Source organism: Anabrus simplex, chromosome 1, assembly GCF_040414725.1.
Source record: "Anabrus simplex isolate iqAnaSimp1 chromosome 1, ASM4041472v1, whole genome shotgun sequence".
NCBI lineage: Eukaryota > Metazoa > Arthropoda > Insecta > Orthoptera > Tettigoniidae > Anabrus > Anabrus simplex.
In genome coordinates this window covers 127,169,189-127,188,259 of record NC_090265.1, presented here as the reverse complement: position 1 = coordinate 127,188,259, position 19,071 = coordinate 127,169,189, and the positions used below count along the sequence as shown (strand labels likewise).

The following is a 19,071-nucleotide window of genomic DNA, read 5'->3' as shown; positions in this document are numbered from 1 at the left end:
AAATATTCAGTTTTTTTAAAATACCGTATAATCCTTTTTATTTAATAAAACTGTAGTTTCCCCCTTGTCAGCTTTAGTTACTATTATATTATCTTTTATTTTTTTTTCAAGTCTTTAATTAATTTAGTATGGTTGAGATTAGCATTTTTATTTAATCCCTCAGTTAATGTTGGTAGCTTTTTTTACTTCGTATCTAGTATCATTTTGTAATTCCAAAGGGAGTTTAGAGATATTCGTCTCAACTCCTGCTATGGAGGTGATGATATCGTTTTCCTTATGTATACTAGGCCAATTATGTTTTAATCCTTTATTTAATTCCATTTCTTTATCTGAAAAAATCGTACTTGTTAGGTTAACTACAGCGGGTGTGCTGTTGAAAGAAGGAGTCTTTTTGTTTCTTTCTTCTTGCCTTTTGGGTGACTGTAGCTGATTTTCTTTTAAAAAGGCGAGTTTTTTATCTAACGTTATTTCTTTCTTATTTAGAATAATATTTAATTTGTAATCTACATGCAATTGAAATGAATTCCACTCTATAGGGGCTACATACTCAGATACTGATAAGTGTAATCTGTATAGTAATAAGTTTAAGAGGGACTTCTTCCTGTAGAAAGTTTTAATTTCGTTTATAAGCCAAATTTCATTGGTTTTGTTTTGGGTTTTAACTAAATAAGGAGATGATAAGTTTTTTCTTTGGACATGTCTCAAGAATCTTGGTACCAATTTTAGTCTAAGACATTCTTTTAAAAAGGCTATGTCTTTAATTAAACTGCTGATCTTAACTTTCAGGTTGTGATACTTGTTTAACATAAAGTATGCCTGGGTGGCTTTTACATTACATGTTATAATTCTCATATTTTGGTCCGTATTGAATTGTACAATAAAGTCAAAGAAATATTAATGTTTATTTATTCCACCTAAACAATACAGAATAAAATTATAGGGACATGTTTTGCCCTTTATTTGAGGGCATCTTCAGCCTTAATCTCAATCTGAAAGATAATAAATCAGGATCCTGATTGTTCTTAATTGTGGTTAAATTAAAAAAAAAATTACAAATGAATGTGAGGATGATGTAGGAAATATGCTTGAAAAGGTGAGTGAGATGGTTGATAGTAGTTAAGATATTCTTAAAAATAAAGTCTTAATAAAGTCTTACAAACAAATAGTCATAATTTATACACTTTCTTGAATGTCCTTGTCTAAAAATGTGGTAACAAGTTGCATATTGGTAGTTCTATAAGAACTCAAATTGCTAGGTTGAATCTTGTAAACCGGCGCCCTGAGTTAGTTGAGGGCGTTAGAGAAAAGTTTGGATCCTAAACAGTTCAAACGTCAGAATAATGATGAAGAATGTTGCTGATTACTCCAAGTGGAGTTTAAATACATTTTAAACAGTTTGATCTTTAGAGACATGATGAAGAAGAGTATTTCTGAATACTTCAATTTCCCTTTCGACTCTATACAAGAAGCTACAATCGCTCCTTCCAGCTAATATTTAACACAGCTGCTTACCATTGAGCAACGACGGCGATATTTGCCGTGAAGCAAGGCATGGCGGTGGTAAACTGAGACGACGAGATCCGAGGACATAAGAAAGGGAGGCTGGGCGTGAAAAAAAGTGGGAGGCCAGCACGTCGGAGAGAGACTTTGTTTCCACGGCATAAAAGAAGAGAGGTGCACAGATGTTGTCCTGCCTCCCTTCACTCGTGCTTTAAGAAGACTGCAGATTTATTTCTTCACATGAGATTTACAACAATTCTAACCACTTCATGTGTTATTATAAACCCCACTTGAAATATTCATAAATACTCTTCTTTGTCATGTCTCTAAAGATCAAACTGTTTAAAATGTATTTAAACTCCACTTGGAGTAATCAGCAACATTCTTCATCATTATTCTGACGTTTGAACTGTTTAGGATCCAAACTTTTCTCCAACGCCCTCAACCAACTCAGGGCGCCGCTTTACAGGATTCAACGTAGTAATTTGTGTTCTTATAGCACTACCAATATGCAACTTGTTACCACATTTTTAGACAAGGACATTCAAGAAAGTGTATAAATTATGACTATTTGTTTGTAAGACTTTATTAAGACTTTATTTTTAAGAATATCTTAACTACTGTCAACCATCTCACTCACCTTTTCAAGCATATATCCTACATCATCCTCACATTCATTTGTAAATTTTTTTTAATTCAACCACAATTAAGAACAATCAGGATCCTGATTTATTATCTTTCAGATTGAGATTAAGGCTGAAGATGCCCTCAAATAAAGAGCGAAACATGTCCCTATAATTTTATTCACAGATTTTAATTCTTGATTAAAATCGCTTTTTATGTACCGGTATTGAATAGGTGGAATAAATAAACATTAATATTTCTTTGACTTTATTGCACAATTCAATACGGACCAAAATATGAGAATTATAACATGTACTGGAGTATGTATCGTAGAGATAGGATAGGAATGGTAGGAGGGGGAGTATTCATTCTGGTGAAAGAAGAATTTGTAAGCTACGAAAAAGTTAAAGATGAGACACATGCAATTCTAGCCGTAAGGCTCATTTCTAAAGATAATAGGCAACTTGATATATTTGGAGTGTACAGACCGGGAAAGGGTAGCACTGACATGGATTCAGAATTATTTGATAAGATAATCAGCTATGTAGGAAACGACATGGAAAGAAATGTGATTGTAGCGGGAGATCTGAATTTACCAGATGTCAATTGGGAAGGAAATGAGAATGACAGGAAGCATGACCAACAAATGGCAAATAAGTTAATATGGGAAGGACAGCTGATTCAGAAAATGATGGAACCAACCAGAGGGAAAAATATCCTGGATGTGGTGCTGATAAAACCAGATGAGCTCTATAGAGAAACTGAAGTAATAGTTGGTTAGTGATCATGAAGCTGTTTTTGTCGTAGTTAAAAATAAATGTGATAGAAAGGAAGGTCTTAAAAGTAGGACTATTAGGCAGTACCATATGGCTGATAAAGCAGGCATGAGGCAGTTTCTAAAAAGTAACTATGTTTGGTGGAAAATGGTAAATAAAAATGTAAACAGACTCTGGGATGGGTTTAAAGAAATTGTTGAGTAATGTGAAAACAGGTTTGTACCTTTAAGGGTGGTAAGGAATGGTAAAGACCCACCTTATTATAATAGAGAAATAAAGAGACCAAGAAGGAGTTGCAGATTGGAAAGAAATAGAGTTAGAAATGGCTGTGGAAGTAAGGAGAAATTGAAGGAACTTACTAGAAAATTGAATCTAGCAAAGAAGGCATCTAAGGATAACATGATGGCAAGCATAATTGCCAGTCATACAAATTTTAGTGAAAAATGGAAGGGTATGTATAGGTATTTTAAGGCAGAAACAGGTTCCAAGAAGGACATTCCAGGAATAATTAATGAACAAGGGGAGTGTGTATGTGAGGATCTTCAAATGGCAGAAGTATTCAGTCAGCAGTATGTAAAGATTCTTGGTTACAAGGATAATGTCCAGATAGAGGAGGAGACTAATGCTAAAGAAGTAGGTATTAAAATGTACATATGATAACAATGACATTTACAATAAGATACAAAAGTTGAAAACTAGAAAAGCAGCTGGAATTGATAAGATTTCTGGGCATATACTAAAGACAATGGGTTGGAATATAGTACCATATCTGAAGTACTTATTTGATTATTGTTTGGTTGGAGGAGCTATACCAGATGAATGGAGAGTTGCTATAGTAGCCCCTGTGTATAAAGGAAAGGGTGATAGACATAAAGCTGAAAATTACAGGCCAGTAAGTTTGACATGCATTGTACGAAAATGTTGTGAGATGGACAGCAGGCAATGGTATGTTGATAAACGGGGTTAAAAGTCAGGTTGTGAGTTTCACAAATAGGAAAAGCACTCTCAGTTTTTATTACTGCATTGATGGGGTGAAATTTCCTTTTGGGGATCATTGTAAGTATCTAGGTGTTAATATAAGGAAAGATCTTCATTGGGGTAATCACATAAATGGGATTGTAAATAAAGGGTACAGATCTCTGCACATGGTTATGAGGGTGTTTAGGGGTTGTAGTAAGGATGTAAAGGAGAGGGCATATAAGTCTCTGGTAAGACCCCCAACTACAGTATGGTTCCAGTGTATGGGACCCACACCAGGCTTACTTGATTCAAGAACTGGAAAAAATCCAAAGAAAAGCAGCTCGATTTGTTCTGGGTGATTTCCAACAAAAGAGTAGCGTTACAAAAATGTTGCAAAGTTTGGGCTGGGAAGAATTGAGAGAGAGAAGAAGAGCTGCTCGAGTAAGTGGTATACTAAAGCAGCTTCAAACATTCCCCCTCCAGGATCAAGGTAGAATTGGAGTCTAACAACAGTAAGAAATTGAGACGAAGCTCCCTTCTCAAAATTTGACCGGCAATCTGCTTCAAAGTTCCGCATTAGACTCAATTTAGGGCACATTAAACAAGCTCAAAATAAATAACAGCCTACCTGGAAGGAGTGAAAGAAATGAACATTCAACAATAATTTGAACAGTGTCAAGAAGCCAACCATTTTAAAAAAAGCCTTTTAACTGGAAGACAAACAGATATTTTTAGTGTAACAGAGTTGAAAATTTTAACAACTATTCCAATGAATAGATACAGTTTTTAAGTTGACTAGCTATGTATTCATCCATTTCATTAACCCATTAACCCCCACATTGTATAATGTCATTTTAATTTAATTTATATTCAAATAGTCTTTAAGAGGAACAATGTACCTGAAAATAATGTATTCAGAAACTTAGCGATTCACCTAAGCTTAACAACAGCTGAAGATGTTCTCAAGTGAGAATGAAAGATGTACTGTTTATAATTAATAATTAGCTAAAAAGCAAATAAAAAGTATCAAAAAGGTGGAAGATTTTCAATTATTGTAATTCTCTGTAAGTGGTATGTTCTGAGCTGTCAGCGGAGAGATGGCGTTGAATGACATTAGTAGACTAATAAGTTTGAGTGGCGTTTATAAAAGTAGGAAAGATCACAATGTGAAGATAAAGTTGGAATTCAAGAGGTAAAACTGGGGCAAATATTCATTTATAGGAAGGGGAGTTACTGTTTGGAATAACTTACTAAGGGAGATGTTCAATGAATTTCCAATTTCTTTGAAATCATTTAGGAAAAGGCTAGGAAAACAACAGATAGGGAACCTGCCACCTGGACGACTGCCCTAAATGCAGATCAGTATTGATGGATTGATTGAAAAACAAAGCATCCTTAGTCAGATCCATGCTGATTCACTCACAGAACTAAAGTAGTGCACTGGCCAGTGGTATTTCCTAACAGGTGATAACAGGAACTGGCGTGGTATTTGGAATGCCAGCTTTCACAATATGAAAGCTGCTACTTGACACCTTAATTTCAAAACACATCTGAAGCAGTGTGATAAATCATCATGAAAGTGAGTGCATCAAATATGCAAACATTTCCTTTTCCCCACTTTGAATAAAAAAATGGGGTGCATAAATTATGTGAGAAAATATGGTAATCCAACGAACATAAAGGATGTTGAATAAGAATGGGTCACATTACAAAAAGTAGTTACAGATTCAGCTGAGGAAACCACTGGCTTTGAGAAAAAGAAGTAGCAAGACTAATTTTATGGTAATAATGAAACAAAATATTTTCTCTTATCAAAGTGAAATGGAAAGCTTATCTATCCCTCCTAAGATCCATCCTCTGATATGAAACAAGCAGATTTCCTGGAACTCAGTCAGAAATATCAGACACAAATACCAGAAAGCTTAGGAACTCCATAGGTTTTTTTATGCTAGACCGGAGGAACTTCTATCATGGCATAAGAGTTGTTTGTCAAATTCATTTTTCAGCAACAGCACTGAAAATTGCTGACAATTCTACTATCCTTGCTGACAGTCATGAAATCGTGGAGCACTGGAAGGAATATTTCTCTGCACTTTAAGCAGAAATGCCATTGCTGCTGAAGACTTTCTTCATGATCAATCAATCAATCAATCAATCAATCAATCAATCAATCAATCAATCAATCAATCAATCAATCAATCAATCAGTCAGTCAGTCAGTCAATCAATCACCGTTCATCAGCAGTTAGAGCTGTCACCCAGGTGGCAGATTCCCTATCAATTGTTTACATAGTCTTCTCTCAAATGATTTTAAAGAAGTTGGTAATTTATCAAACATCACCTTTGGTAAATTATTTCACCCCCTAGTTCCTCTTCATAATTTGTGATGTGCCACAGCTGTCCCACCAACAAACTAAAAATTCAGTGAAGTTCTTGATCGACTGAGACATTGAAAGGCACCTGGATCAGACAACATACCTCTGGATTTAAAGTGGAGGTGCACCTCTTAAAATGAGGCCCTTCACAGTCATCCTCTTAATTTTATAAATCTGAGATGTTTCTAGAGGCATTAAAGATTCCACTATCACTGTATTCATGAAAGGTGATAGTGGTGTTTGTGGCAATTATCATGGCATATCACTACTCCCTATTGAAGTTAAAGTTCTTGCTAGAATTTTATTTAATAGTCTCCAGATTATTTCTGAGAGGAAGTCTTCCAAGTCCCAGTGTGGTTTTCAGACCTCCAGAGGCACAACTGATATGATCTTTTATGCAAATTAGTTGCAAGAAAAGTGTAAAGAGCAACAGACACCTTTCTTCTAATTCTTTACCACCTGGAAAAGGCATGCATGAGAGCAGCTATGCGGGCAGTGCTGAAACGTGTTGGCTGTCTTCAGCATTTTGTTGATCTCATTCAAACCTTCCATGAAGGCATGTTTGGGTAGGTTAGTCATCAAAATAGTATCTCAGAGGCTTTCTCAAGCACTGTGGACTAAAGTAGGGGTTGTATTTGCTCCAGAGTTCTTTACCCTATATCTGGCTACTGTGCTATGTGAAAAAATAACAAACAACTCAGGTGTAAATGTTAGGTACCAGTATCATTTTGATGGAGGACTCTTCAATCTAGCCTCCAAGGGCTGATTAAGGTTACTTACTGTAAGTAAAATGCAATACACAGATGATGTTTCATCATCTGCTCATGATCCTGAAGAACTACAGAAATCAGTTAACTGCTTTAAGTATGCATATGATCGCTTTGACCTCTCTATCACTGTTCAAGAAACCAAAGTACTTGTTCAATCTTCACCTTCCAAAACTCCTGTAATATGTGTACAATTTCTTGTTTGTTTGGAGTCATTTCAGATATGCCTTCTTTTTAAGTTTACAAGCTGCTCTCACTTGGTCATTTCCCCAAGATGTTCACCTTGTCCCATCTTCACACACAGTTGTTCCTAGGCATCTGTTGCTGTCTCTACTACATACCCATTCTCTTTCTATGTCTTGAACTGGCTTACTGTCTATTCTTTGGAACTTTTCACTAATCACATCCATGTAATTCCTTCTAATTTCCTCATCCTGGAGATTTTCTACTCTTATTCATCTCCAGACAGATTTCACTTCCTGTACCCTAGGCCTAGAGATGCTTGGTTCACTACAAACCAGATAATGGTCCATATCATCAAAAATTCCCCTGAATACCCACACATTCCTAACAGATTTCCTGAATTCAAAGCCGGGTCATGATACAGTCTATTATGGATCTGGTGCCACTATCCTTCCATGTGTAACAGTGACTAGCATTATGCTTGAAGAATGTATTCGTAATTGCCAATCCCATACTAGCACATAAGTCCAGTAAATGCTTCCCATTCCTATTAGCTTCCACATCTTCCCCGCATTTACCCACCATCTTCTCGTATCCTTCAGTTCTATTTCCAAATATTGCACTAAAATTACCCATTAGCACTATACTTTCATTGGTGTTCACCTTGACTATGATGTCACTCAGTGCTTCATAAAACTTGTCAACTTCCTCCTCATCTGCACCTTCTCATTAGAAAATTGAATCTAGCAAAGAAGTCAGCTAAGGATAACATGATGGCAAGCATAATTGCCAGTCATACAAATTTTAGTGAAAAATGGAATGGAATGTATACGTACTTTAAGGCAGAAACAGGTTCCAAGAAGGACATTCTAGGTATCATTGATGAACAAGGGGAGTGTGTATGCGAGGATCTTCAAAAGGTAGAAATATTCAGTCAGCAGTGTGTAAAGATTGTTGGTTACAAGGATAATGTCCAGATAGAGGAGGTAATTAATACTAAAGAAGTAACTTATTAAAATTTACCTCTGATAACAATGACATTTACAGTAAGATACAAAAGTTAAAATGAGAAAAGCAGCTGGAATTGATAAGGTTTCTGGGGATATACTAAATACAATGGGTTGGGATATAGTACCATATCTGAAGTACTCATTTGATTATTGTTTGCATGAAGGGGCTATACCCAATGAATGGAGAGTTGCTATAATACCCCCTGTGTATAAAGGAAAGGGTGATAGACATAAAGCTGAAAATTACAGGCCAGTCAGTTTGACATGAATTTCATGTAAGCTTTGGGAAAGCATTCTTTCTGATTATATTAGACATGTTTGCAAAATTAATAACTGGTTCAATAGAAGGCAGTTCGGGTTTAGAAAGGGTTATTCCACTGAAGCTCAACTTGTAGGATTCCAGCAAAATATAGCAGATATCCTGGATTCAGGAGGTCAAATGGACTGTATTGTGATTGACCTATCTTAGGCATTTCATAGGGTAGATCTTGGGAGACTACTGTCAAAAATGAGTGCAATTGGACTACACAAAAGAGTGACTGAATAGGTGGCTATATTTCTAGAAAATATAACTCAGAGAATTAGAGTAGGCAATACTTTATCTGACCCTATAATAATTAAGAGGGGAATTCCTCAAGGCAATATTATTGGACCTTTATGTTTTCTTGTATATGTCAACAATATGAGTAAAGAAGTGGAGTCAGAGATGAGGCTTTTTGAAGTTGATGTTATTCTGTGAAAATGAAAATCCACAGCCTGTTTCCAGTCATTCGACCAGGTCAGGAATGGAATGAATGAAGCCTCATCTAGCAGCGAGAGTAGGAAATGTGCTGGCTGCCAAAGACTGTCGCACTGCTCTGGGGCAATGATAAATGACTGATAGATGAAATGAAATGTTAATAGAGAGTGTTTCTGGAATGAAATATGACAGGGAAAACCGGAGTACCCGGAAAAAAACCTATCCTGCCTCCGCTATGTCCAGCACAAACCTCACATGGAGTGATCGGGATTTGAACCACGGTATGCAGCGGTGAGAGGCCGGCATGCTGCTACCTGAGACATGGAGGCTTATGTTATTTTGTACAGAGTAATAAATAAGTTACAAGATTGTGAACATCTGCAAAATGACCTCGATAATGTTGTGAGATGGATAGTAGGCAATGGTATACTGATAAACGGGGTTAAAAGAAAGTCAGGTTGTGAGTGTCACAAGTAGGAAAAATCCTCTCAGTTTTAATTACTGCATTGATGGGGTGAAAGTTCCTTTTGGGGATCACTGTAAGTACCTAGGTGTTAATATAAGGAAAGATCTTCATTGGGGTAATCACATAAATATGATTGCAAATAAATGGTACAGAACTCTGCACAAGGTTATGAGGGTATTTAGGGGCTGTAGTAAGGATGTAAAGGAGAGGGCATATAAGTCTCTGGTAAGACCCCAACTAGAGTATGATTCCAGTGTATGGGACCCTCACCAGGAATACTTGATTCAAGAACTGGAAAAAATCCTAAGAAAAGCAGCTCGATTTGTTCTGGGTGATTTCTGACAAAAGAGTAGCGTTACAAAAATGTTGCAAAGTTTGGGTTGGGAAGACTTGGGAGAAAGGAGACAAGCTGCTTGATTAAGAGATATTTTCGGATCTGTCAGTGGAGAGATGGCGTGGAATGACATCAGTAGACAAATAAGTTTGAGTGGTGTCTTTAAAAGTAGGAAAAATCACAATATGGAGATAAAGCTGGAATTTAAGTGGACAAATTGGGGAAAATATTCATTTATAGGAAGGAGAGTTGGGGATTGGAATAACTTACCAAGGGAGATGTTGAATAAATTTCCAATTTCTTTGCAATCATTGAAGAAAAGGTTAGAAAAACAGTAGTGCAGTAGTGGTTGATTGAATAGACTGAGACAATTTTCATCCTAATTCCTCATCATCATCATTTTCCAGAGCCATTTTCCTGGCTGTGGTGGATGTAACCTGTATCCAATGGTTACACCATACACAGTTAAGAAAAGAAGAAAATAAATTACACAGCACTTTAAGACCTTAACACACAATAAACATCAGATGAACTGCGCCAGTACACACGAATAAATGTCAGGTGACAACTATAATAAAGGAACGTGGAGCGGATCTGGGCAAACCTACCAGGGCCATAGAGATACAAAAGTTGCAGGTTTCCAGAAAAATCAACGGTGATCTCTTGATTCAAGATATTATTTCCAAAATAAACATTATGAAGAAATTCGGAGCAAAATCCACCTATTTCAACAATTCAGTTACACCATTTCCAAATACAAGATTTGATGTTGATTACCAAGAGCTTTGCTATTAGGTCAAGAGGTTAACTAAATATATCTTAGCATAATTCAAGTTCTACGATACAATTTTGAGGGTAAGAGGAAACACAAGATACAAATACAATATTAAATGGAGGTTAACGTGCTTTCTAAGACATCTGAGAAATTGAGTGGTGAGTCTGGGCGAGTAGGGCAAACTCCTGTGTGAAATTATAAGCGAACATTAAATGTAAATTAAAGAGGAGCTGAAATCAACAGTGCTTACCCCAAGGTACCCCATTCCGGGAGGGAGGATTCGCCGACGTGCATTTAATCACTGTACTAACGAGAGAATGAAAGACCCCTAAATCTTGCTTCGCTCTCTTAAAAAGGCAAAGCTGGCCCCAGTGTGATTACTGAGTGACCAATCAGAGCACAGGAGCCTCCCTATTGCCACCCAGATCCACCAATCAAAACTCTTTATCAAGTTGCGATGTTTTCACAACATTCCAGAACATAGGCAGACATTAATCCCGAACTTTCCATCTTCCAGAATTAGTAAGGACATGCTTCTAGAATTGACAGGGACCAACACACCCTGTTCCAAAAGTCTGCGTCACAACCTTTCTGGAATGTTACACATATCACTGAGCAATAATAATTTACATTCTAGTAGTTACTTAAGTAAGTAAAGGGAATACACATAAAATATTCTACAACAACATTCCACATCATACAGTAAACGTTCCTTAAAAGAGATTCTGCACAGGTCTCAGTGTACAAGCGCTTGCCACTTCTTCTTCTTCTTCCTCCTGTCAAAGGATAGTTCCTGTTTCTCTACGTCCTCCCACTTGATATTCCTCTTGCTGATCTCCAATTTCACTGTGTCTATATATCGATTTCTTGGCCTCTCTACTGGCCTCTTCCCTTTTACTTCTCTTTCAAAGTAATTCTGTGCTGTTCTCGTTCTGTCCATCCTTATAACATGTCCAAACCATTGTAGCCTGCATCTTTCTAAAAGCTTGGTAACAGGTATTTTGATGCCAGCCTCCTTCCTGTTTGCTTCATTTCTACTCTTGTCTTTCCTGGTTTTGGGCTCATTGTTCTGATGAATTTCATTTCTATTGACTCTATTTTAGTATTCACCTTGTTTTGTAGAGTACATGTTTTGAGTCTACAGGTGAGAATTGGAATAAAGTAGGTATTAAACAGGGTCAATTTTGCTTTCTAGAGTATTTTATCATCCCAGAGTAGATTTCTCACTTGAAAATAAAAGTGGGAAGCTTTCTGAGTCCTATTAAGTATTTATTGGTTTATTGTGTTATCTTTTAAAGTGATACTTCCAAAGTATTTGAAGTTAGAAACAGATTGTAACAGAGTTCCCTCCAGAAAAATGTTTGAATCTGTGCCTTTCCTCTTGATAGTCATTTCAATAGTTTTTATTTTACTGATGTTTAGTCCATATCCTTTAAACTTGCCATTCCAAAGATTTAGTTTCTCCTGTACTTTTGATTCATTTTCTCCCCAGATCAGAATCATCATCATCATCAATGTTCCACTCCAGTCACCCGGGTGTGGTTAACAAGCCTCCTCCACTCCTTTCTGTCCTTCCACTTTTTCTGCTCCATTACTTCCGCCACATCCAATCCACCTTCTCTAATGTTTAGATCAGAATATTATCTGCAAATATTAGTGTTAGGCTCTTTACTACGTTCTTTGATCCGGTCCATGTCAATGATGAACAGGAGTAGTGACAAGGCACTTCCCTGCTGGACTCCTCTTTTGGTTTCAAACCAATCTCATCATCCATCCCCTACTTGGAAACAGTTAAAGCATTTTTGATAGAGCATCTTTACTTTATCAGTCTGGAAGTTTGGCACACATGTACCTTCTAAGCATTCCCAGATTATCTCCCTAGGCACACTGTCGTTAGCCTTTTCGATGTCCATAAAAACCAGCACTAAGTTCTTACCATATTCCCAGTGTTTCCTTGTTAGCATTCTGATGGCAAAGATCACATCTGTAGTGCTTCAGCTCTTCCTGAATCCTGTTTGCTCCTCCTCCAATAATGGTTCTACTATATTCCTCATTCTTCTTTCAATTATCTTCTCCAGAAGTTTAAGTGAGTAAGAAAGCAGAGTGATGCCCCTATATTTTCCACATTTCTTCCTGTTTCCCTTTTCAGACAGGGGGTAATGATACCTTTCATGCAGTCCTCTGGTATCCTGTTATCTTTTCAGTTCACAGAGAGTACTCTGTAAAACCTCTGAATGCCTTATGCTCAAGCTGCCTTTATCTTGTCAGTAGTGAGGTCATCAAACCCTGGATATTTACAATTTCTCATGTTCTTCAGCTCAGACTTCACTTCTAGCCAATTCCTCCAACTGTCAAATCTATTCACATCATTCACTCATTTACGTGCCCAACAGAAACTAAGTTGCACGTAATAGTATTCCTGATGAACAGTGCCACACTCCGCCCTTCCTTTTTCAAACACCCATCAAGGACACTTTATAATCTCCTATCTCTTCCTCGTTAACTCCCCTTATTTGAATTTCATTAACTTCTAACACATCCAGATGCAGCCTTTTTGTTGACTCAGCCAGTTCTACTTTCTTTCTTCCATAAGCCCCATTAATATTGATAGCACCCCATCAAATTATATTTTATTTGTTAAGTTGTTTTCAAAGAGTCTATGAACTGAAAACAATATGTCAGAGGTGCTACAGTCCAATATTCCAGGTGTAACTTTTAACAGTAATACTATAACAATAAAATATTAACCTCAGTTTTTGCCATTAGAGAGAAAAGAGAAAGTTTTGGTGAACCCCTGAGTGGTGTGTTCCGAGCTGACAGCGGGGAGGTGGCGTGGAACGACATTGGTAGACGAATAAGTTTGAGTGGCGTCTTTAAAAGTAGGAAAGATCACAATATGAAGATAAAGTTGGAATACAAGAGGACAATTTGGGGCAAATATTCATTTATAGGAATGGGAGGGATTGGAATAACTTACCAACGGAGATGTTCAATAAATTTCCAATGTCATTGAAATCATTTAAGAAATGTCTCGGAAAACAACAGATAGGGGATCTGCCACCTGGGCGACTGACCTAAATGCAGATCAGGATTGATTGATTGATTGATTGATTGATTGATTGATTGATTGATTGATTGATTGATTGATTGATTGATTGAACCAAAGTTTGAAAAACAATGTTATAGAGGATTAACATCTGTACTGGCAGAGAATTCACAGATCTTATAACTTAATATCTGCTGTGCACATCCAGACTTCTAGTATTCAATGTGTAGCTCTTATGATTTTTTTTTTCCAGAAAGTTCCTGATGAGTGCATCATGGGTATGGCATCCGTATGCCGAACTGTCAGTCTGGCAAATCTTCATATGTGCTTCCCAGAACCCAAGTACTGGCGGCAGTCTCGTATGATGCCCAAGTATGCCAGTGGATATGTAGAAGAATATATGGGTTAGTGAGTAATGAACACCTGCTTTACTTTGACCTTTAAGGGTCATTTATGAGCATAGTCACATATTTGCAAATGTAAAGGAATGATTTGTAGTACAAAACAATGAATTAGATTGTACAGGATTCACCTTTTCAGTACAAGATACGTATGTTGTTGGATTAAAATTACAACCTCATTTGTTTATGGTACCGGTTTCAACATCCATGGACGTCATCATCAGCCAAGTAGGGTAATTATACAAAGATATAATAATAAAGTTTAAACACACAAAATTGACCCTCATAATTAAAACTGTCTATAACAAGTTAAAACGCAAAGCATAATAATGCTAAATGTCCAGGTTTGAATACATAATTTGTACAAGTTTGACAACTTGTTAGTCACAAATAAAAAAACTGAAGCTGAGATCATTATTATGCTTTGTATTTTAACTTGTTATAGACAGTTTTAATTATGAGGGTCAATTTTGTGTGTTTAAACTTTACTATGTATCTTTGTATAATTACCCTACTTGGCTGATGATGACGTCCATGGATGTTTAAACCGGTACCATAAATAAATGAGGTTTTAATTTTAATCCAACAACATATCTTGTATTGAAAATGTGAATCCTGTACAATCTAATTCATTGTTTTATAATATCTATTCAATACGGACCAAACATGAAATTCTTGACTTCAATTGATTTGTAGTTTCAGTAGTCACTGTGAATAGTGACAGACTACAGTCACAAATACCTCAGTGGAGACTAGCTTTGTTGTCATGTACAGAAAGGAATCGAATTAAGTAATTTCATAGGTATATATTTTTCAGATATTATAATAAGAGCTGAATCACAGTTGGGAAGTGATATAATGGATGCAGAAATTTTCTCCCAGAACTGAAGTGCTTATCATAAAGATTGGATAAAATCAAAGGAGGAATATTGAAACTGGTGAAAAAATAAGTTGTAAGCTACAGAAAAGTTGAGAAACATGAAATACTAGGTTTAAGACACATCTCCAAAGATGAAAGAAATGTGTTTGGAGTGGGTGGTACTACCATGCAAATAGAAGCGTTTTCTTGGAACCATTCATCCTGACTCCACTTACTTGTATTAAGCTCCTTGCTTTCACTTTTCTATTTAACCTCCCTTTGCTAACTCGCATTCTTTTCTGAATCCAACAGTATTAGGTTTGCAAGGCCTAAGGAGTGTCCTATTTTTGTGCCCTTCATGGTCTTTATTTTTCTTTTGACAATACCTTCATTTTTCCAATGGTTCAGACCTCTTCCATTTTTATTTTTTATCAGTGTTAAGAGGGGAGGGTTGCTCATTTGTACGATTAGTGTTGAATTTTGTTTTACAGATCGTGTTCTGCGACCAGTCCTTGCAGCTCTTGGTCCTCTTCCATTGCCAGTACAACAGACTGTTGGCAGCATGGTGATACGCATAATGTGTGAGGCTTGGCTTGATCATATCTACATGCACCGCATTAAGTTCAGGTCATTAAAGTAACCACATTCTCAATTAGTTTTATTTAGTTACATATTTTTAATGCAGTAAACAATTAGTTAGTAAGTAAATAAGATTTTGATCAAAGGGAGTTTTGCTTGACCTATATATGTGGCATTGCAGTTTATTACTTGATATTTGAGTTCATTCAGATTGTTTCTTGAAAACTGTTAGGGGTTGTCTAATCCGCTTTTAATGGGCTGGCTAGTTTCCCTTTAACATACTGTACCATTACGTTACATTTAGCGGCCGTAAATGTCATGGAAACAGTGGACAAATATGGCGCACAATAGCTTCAGGTGCAAGTACTCAGAGTAGAGATCTAATAAATCGATATCGGCCGGCCGCAAGGAAAAAGAATCTCAAGAATTAAATAATGATGGACTGAAAAATTTGAATGAGAACGATTCTTGATTAGCTTGAGAAGAAAGAGTTACAAGTTGAAGAGAAGCAGCACGACTTATAGAAAGATTTAAAAAGGATCAACGCAACGTTAAATACGAAAGTATTAATATACAAACAGCAGAGAAGAATATATCTGCAAGAACATAAGGCAGAAAAGGAGTAGATTTGAAGGAGATATTCGTTACTGTAACACCTGAACTCAGAAACGAAAGGAAACTTCAGCCGAGTTATACATTGCCGAAATTAGTACCATAGCGGCATAATTTATTGTTTCCAGGAGGGAGACAATATCTGTTTAAGCGAAAGAAAGAGCAAGAAATAGGCCGAATTGGAGAAATTTATAAATTTAAAGAAAAGAATATTCTCGTCTAATACGAGTTTCCGAAAACAAATATTACGTATTGAATAGCCTACTATTCACCAGTATACTATGAATTCTACTATGTATTTGTTCTTTTATGATTGCATGAGAACTGGTGACAAGATGGACTCAGCTTAAACAGATGGAAATGTTCGCTCAAGACTAAATAGCTCAAGCCAAGATCCCGAGCCGGAGCCGCAGATGACGTAATCTTTGGATCGCAGGGGTTGCCTACTCCAAGATGCCGTAGTCCAGCAGAGATCCAGCAGCAAAATCCAGTTACGAGATAAGTATTATGAGTTGCATCGTAATGAATTTCAAATCAATTGATGAAAAATATTTTTATGTGTACAGGAGTGCTAGATGTAAGAGATGAAGTGCCAATGAAAGGATATGTGAATATAAATGCCAATTATTAGCAGATGAAATGTGCCAATTTATGCTATATAACTACGGTGCTAATGTGATAATTTTAAGGTTATTGGAAACTAGATCTGATTGAGTATTTGTGCATGTTTTGTGCCAATCAATACGTGTAGACCGTGAAGCGTTTAACCAGTTGTGATAGTAGAAAATATAGGCGAGATATAAGACGTAACCTACAACTTCAGGTCAATATGTGTACCAATCATGGCCAGTATGATAATAGCATTGTAAGGAAGTGTTTGAAATATTACGAAGTTGCAGTGTATAAGAGAATAATCAGGTTATTAAGTATTGCTACCGTAACACAGAGGTTATTTTTAAGTGGAATTGAGTGAAGATATTTTTAAATATGGAGGTATATTTATATATATGAAGGAAATGGAATGTTAATATGGCATGTTGTAATTAGAGTGAGGAGATATGTTTCTGTTCGTTGTTTAAGAATGGGATAGATGATTGAATTGCGAATTCCTGTGTTACATATTATATTTATATTTGGATTAGCACTGCAAGTGAAGGATTTAGGCCATGTTAAGTTGAATGTATGTCTCGAGCCAAGCAGAATGTGTCACATAGTAATTTTCAGAGGAAGATATTGATAGGTTACGTGTTTGTTACACATTACGTAATATATATATTCAGGAATAGAATGGAGTCTCGCACATTTACGTATTTGAAGGTCAGCGCGTTAACGCTTATATGAAGTATGGTTTACTTTAACAAAACCATGGCACAGCGAAGAGATATTTGAAAATATGTAAATATATTGGCACATGACTAGAACTGCATGGCACCAATCTTCGCAGGTTAGACTGACGTACTATCAAATCTATGGCACTCTGTACTAAAATTATTTGGTTTATTTTGTACATATGGTGATGTACTGATTTAATTTATTCATTTTGGGTTATGATAGGAATATTAATATCGGCATGGGTGTTTTGAACCCATATTTAAACATGGAAATGCTTATCTCGTAACATGGTGAGTCACAAACAAGAATCCAAACATGTATCCAAGTAAATTTGGTCAAACAGACCAAAAAGCAAGTTGAAACTTAAATGATGCCCCAAAGAAAATCCCAAACAACATTAAATGAAAGATATTCCACTCCTCCTTGGTTTAATAAAGTTGTGGTCCCTATTTTTCCCCGTGTATCAATTTAAACATGGAAGATATGGTATATTTTGATACTTAACGAAAATGTAAGCAAATAAGATGATAACTTAAAGATTTTTCAAATATGTTTATCTTGGAAACCAAGCATTTTGAGAATGATATTTGTAATTTCATCATTTTCCTTTCTTTATTGCCAATGATTGCATATTATTCAATTTTATTATATATTAGCATGCTAATAAATTAGATATAGATTTGATTTCGCATTTCTATTCCTTAAGTAACTTGTAGTATATTGTAGTATGATAATATACGGATCTATTGAGTTAGTTTACGCTAAATATTAGGTGATGATCAGATAATTTCATTGACATAAGGATACGGTATGACTGTTTCAACGGACGGATACTCTTCAACGGAATCCACGATTTATTTAAAGCATATGGAAACAACGAAGCGAATTTTACCCTGAGAAGCGATTATGCACCATGTTGTTGGAGCTCATGTTCATAAATTATATTCCAGTTTAGAGACTAGGTATGACTTTCGACCCGATGCTTTAAATTTTGTAGCAGGAGCAATATTTAAACATATGTATATTCAGTTAATGCTCCAACGCGGTGTAATAGTGGGAGTCACCGCGGAAACATTAATAAACTAACAGGTGCAATACCATTATGTCATTTTTGTTTATATGAATGCATTTTATGGAATTATATTCATACTTTTATTGTTGTTGTTCATTTGGGATTAAATTTATATTGATTTCATTGACCAAAGTATGAATTGAATTAAAATGTATAGTGTTAGCAAAGTCATCATCTTCCTTCCAAGTATTGGGCCATGTGTCCCGTTACGGTCTTGCATTTTTCTTTTTGCAAGACTTGAAAGCAATCAAATGTCCTTCCGACGGGTTGCTAGCCTGAAGGAAGTGTTAAGTGTATATTATTATTGTTGTAATTTAAATTGGTTTTGAAAACTATTTAGGGGTTTTCTAATGAGATTTTTATAGCTTTTAAACAATAATAATAACAATGAAAATGGCAGCTTAATTTGAATAAACTCAAATGTCAAGTAACAAACTTCAGCACCACATATTTAGGCCAAACAAAACTAAATTCCCACACCAGATTTTTAAAAAAAATACTATAATAATATAATATAATATAATATAATATAATATAATATAATATAATATAATATAATATAATATAATATAATATAATATAATATAATATAATTACTAAAAGTAAAATACAGCATGTCACTCATGAGATAGAAGGGTTACGCCTCTATAGTTGTTACAATT

The 19,071-nt window shown here is 35.9% G+C and overlaps 1 protein-coding gene across 1 annotated transcript in view; it reads left to right on the top strand.

Annotated features, from left to right (window-relative positions):
- Positions 1 to 19,071, top strand: part of LOC136862787 (uncharacterized) — a 171,767-nt gene that overhangs the window by 117,768 nt on the left and 34,928 nt on the right. Inside the window, exons 10-11 of the mRNA XM_067139047.2 lie at positions 13,808 to 13,958; positions 15,306 to 15,441. Coding sequence (XP_066995148.2) covers positions 13,808 to 13,958; positions 15,306 to 15,441 — 287 coding nt within the window. The remainder of the gene's footprint in view (positions 1 to 13,807; positions 13,959 to 15,305; positions 15,442 to 19,071) is intronic.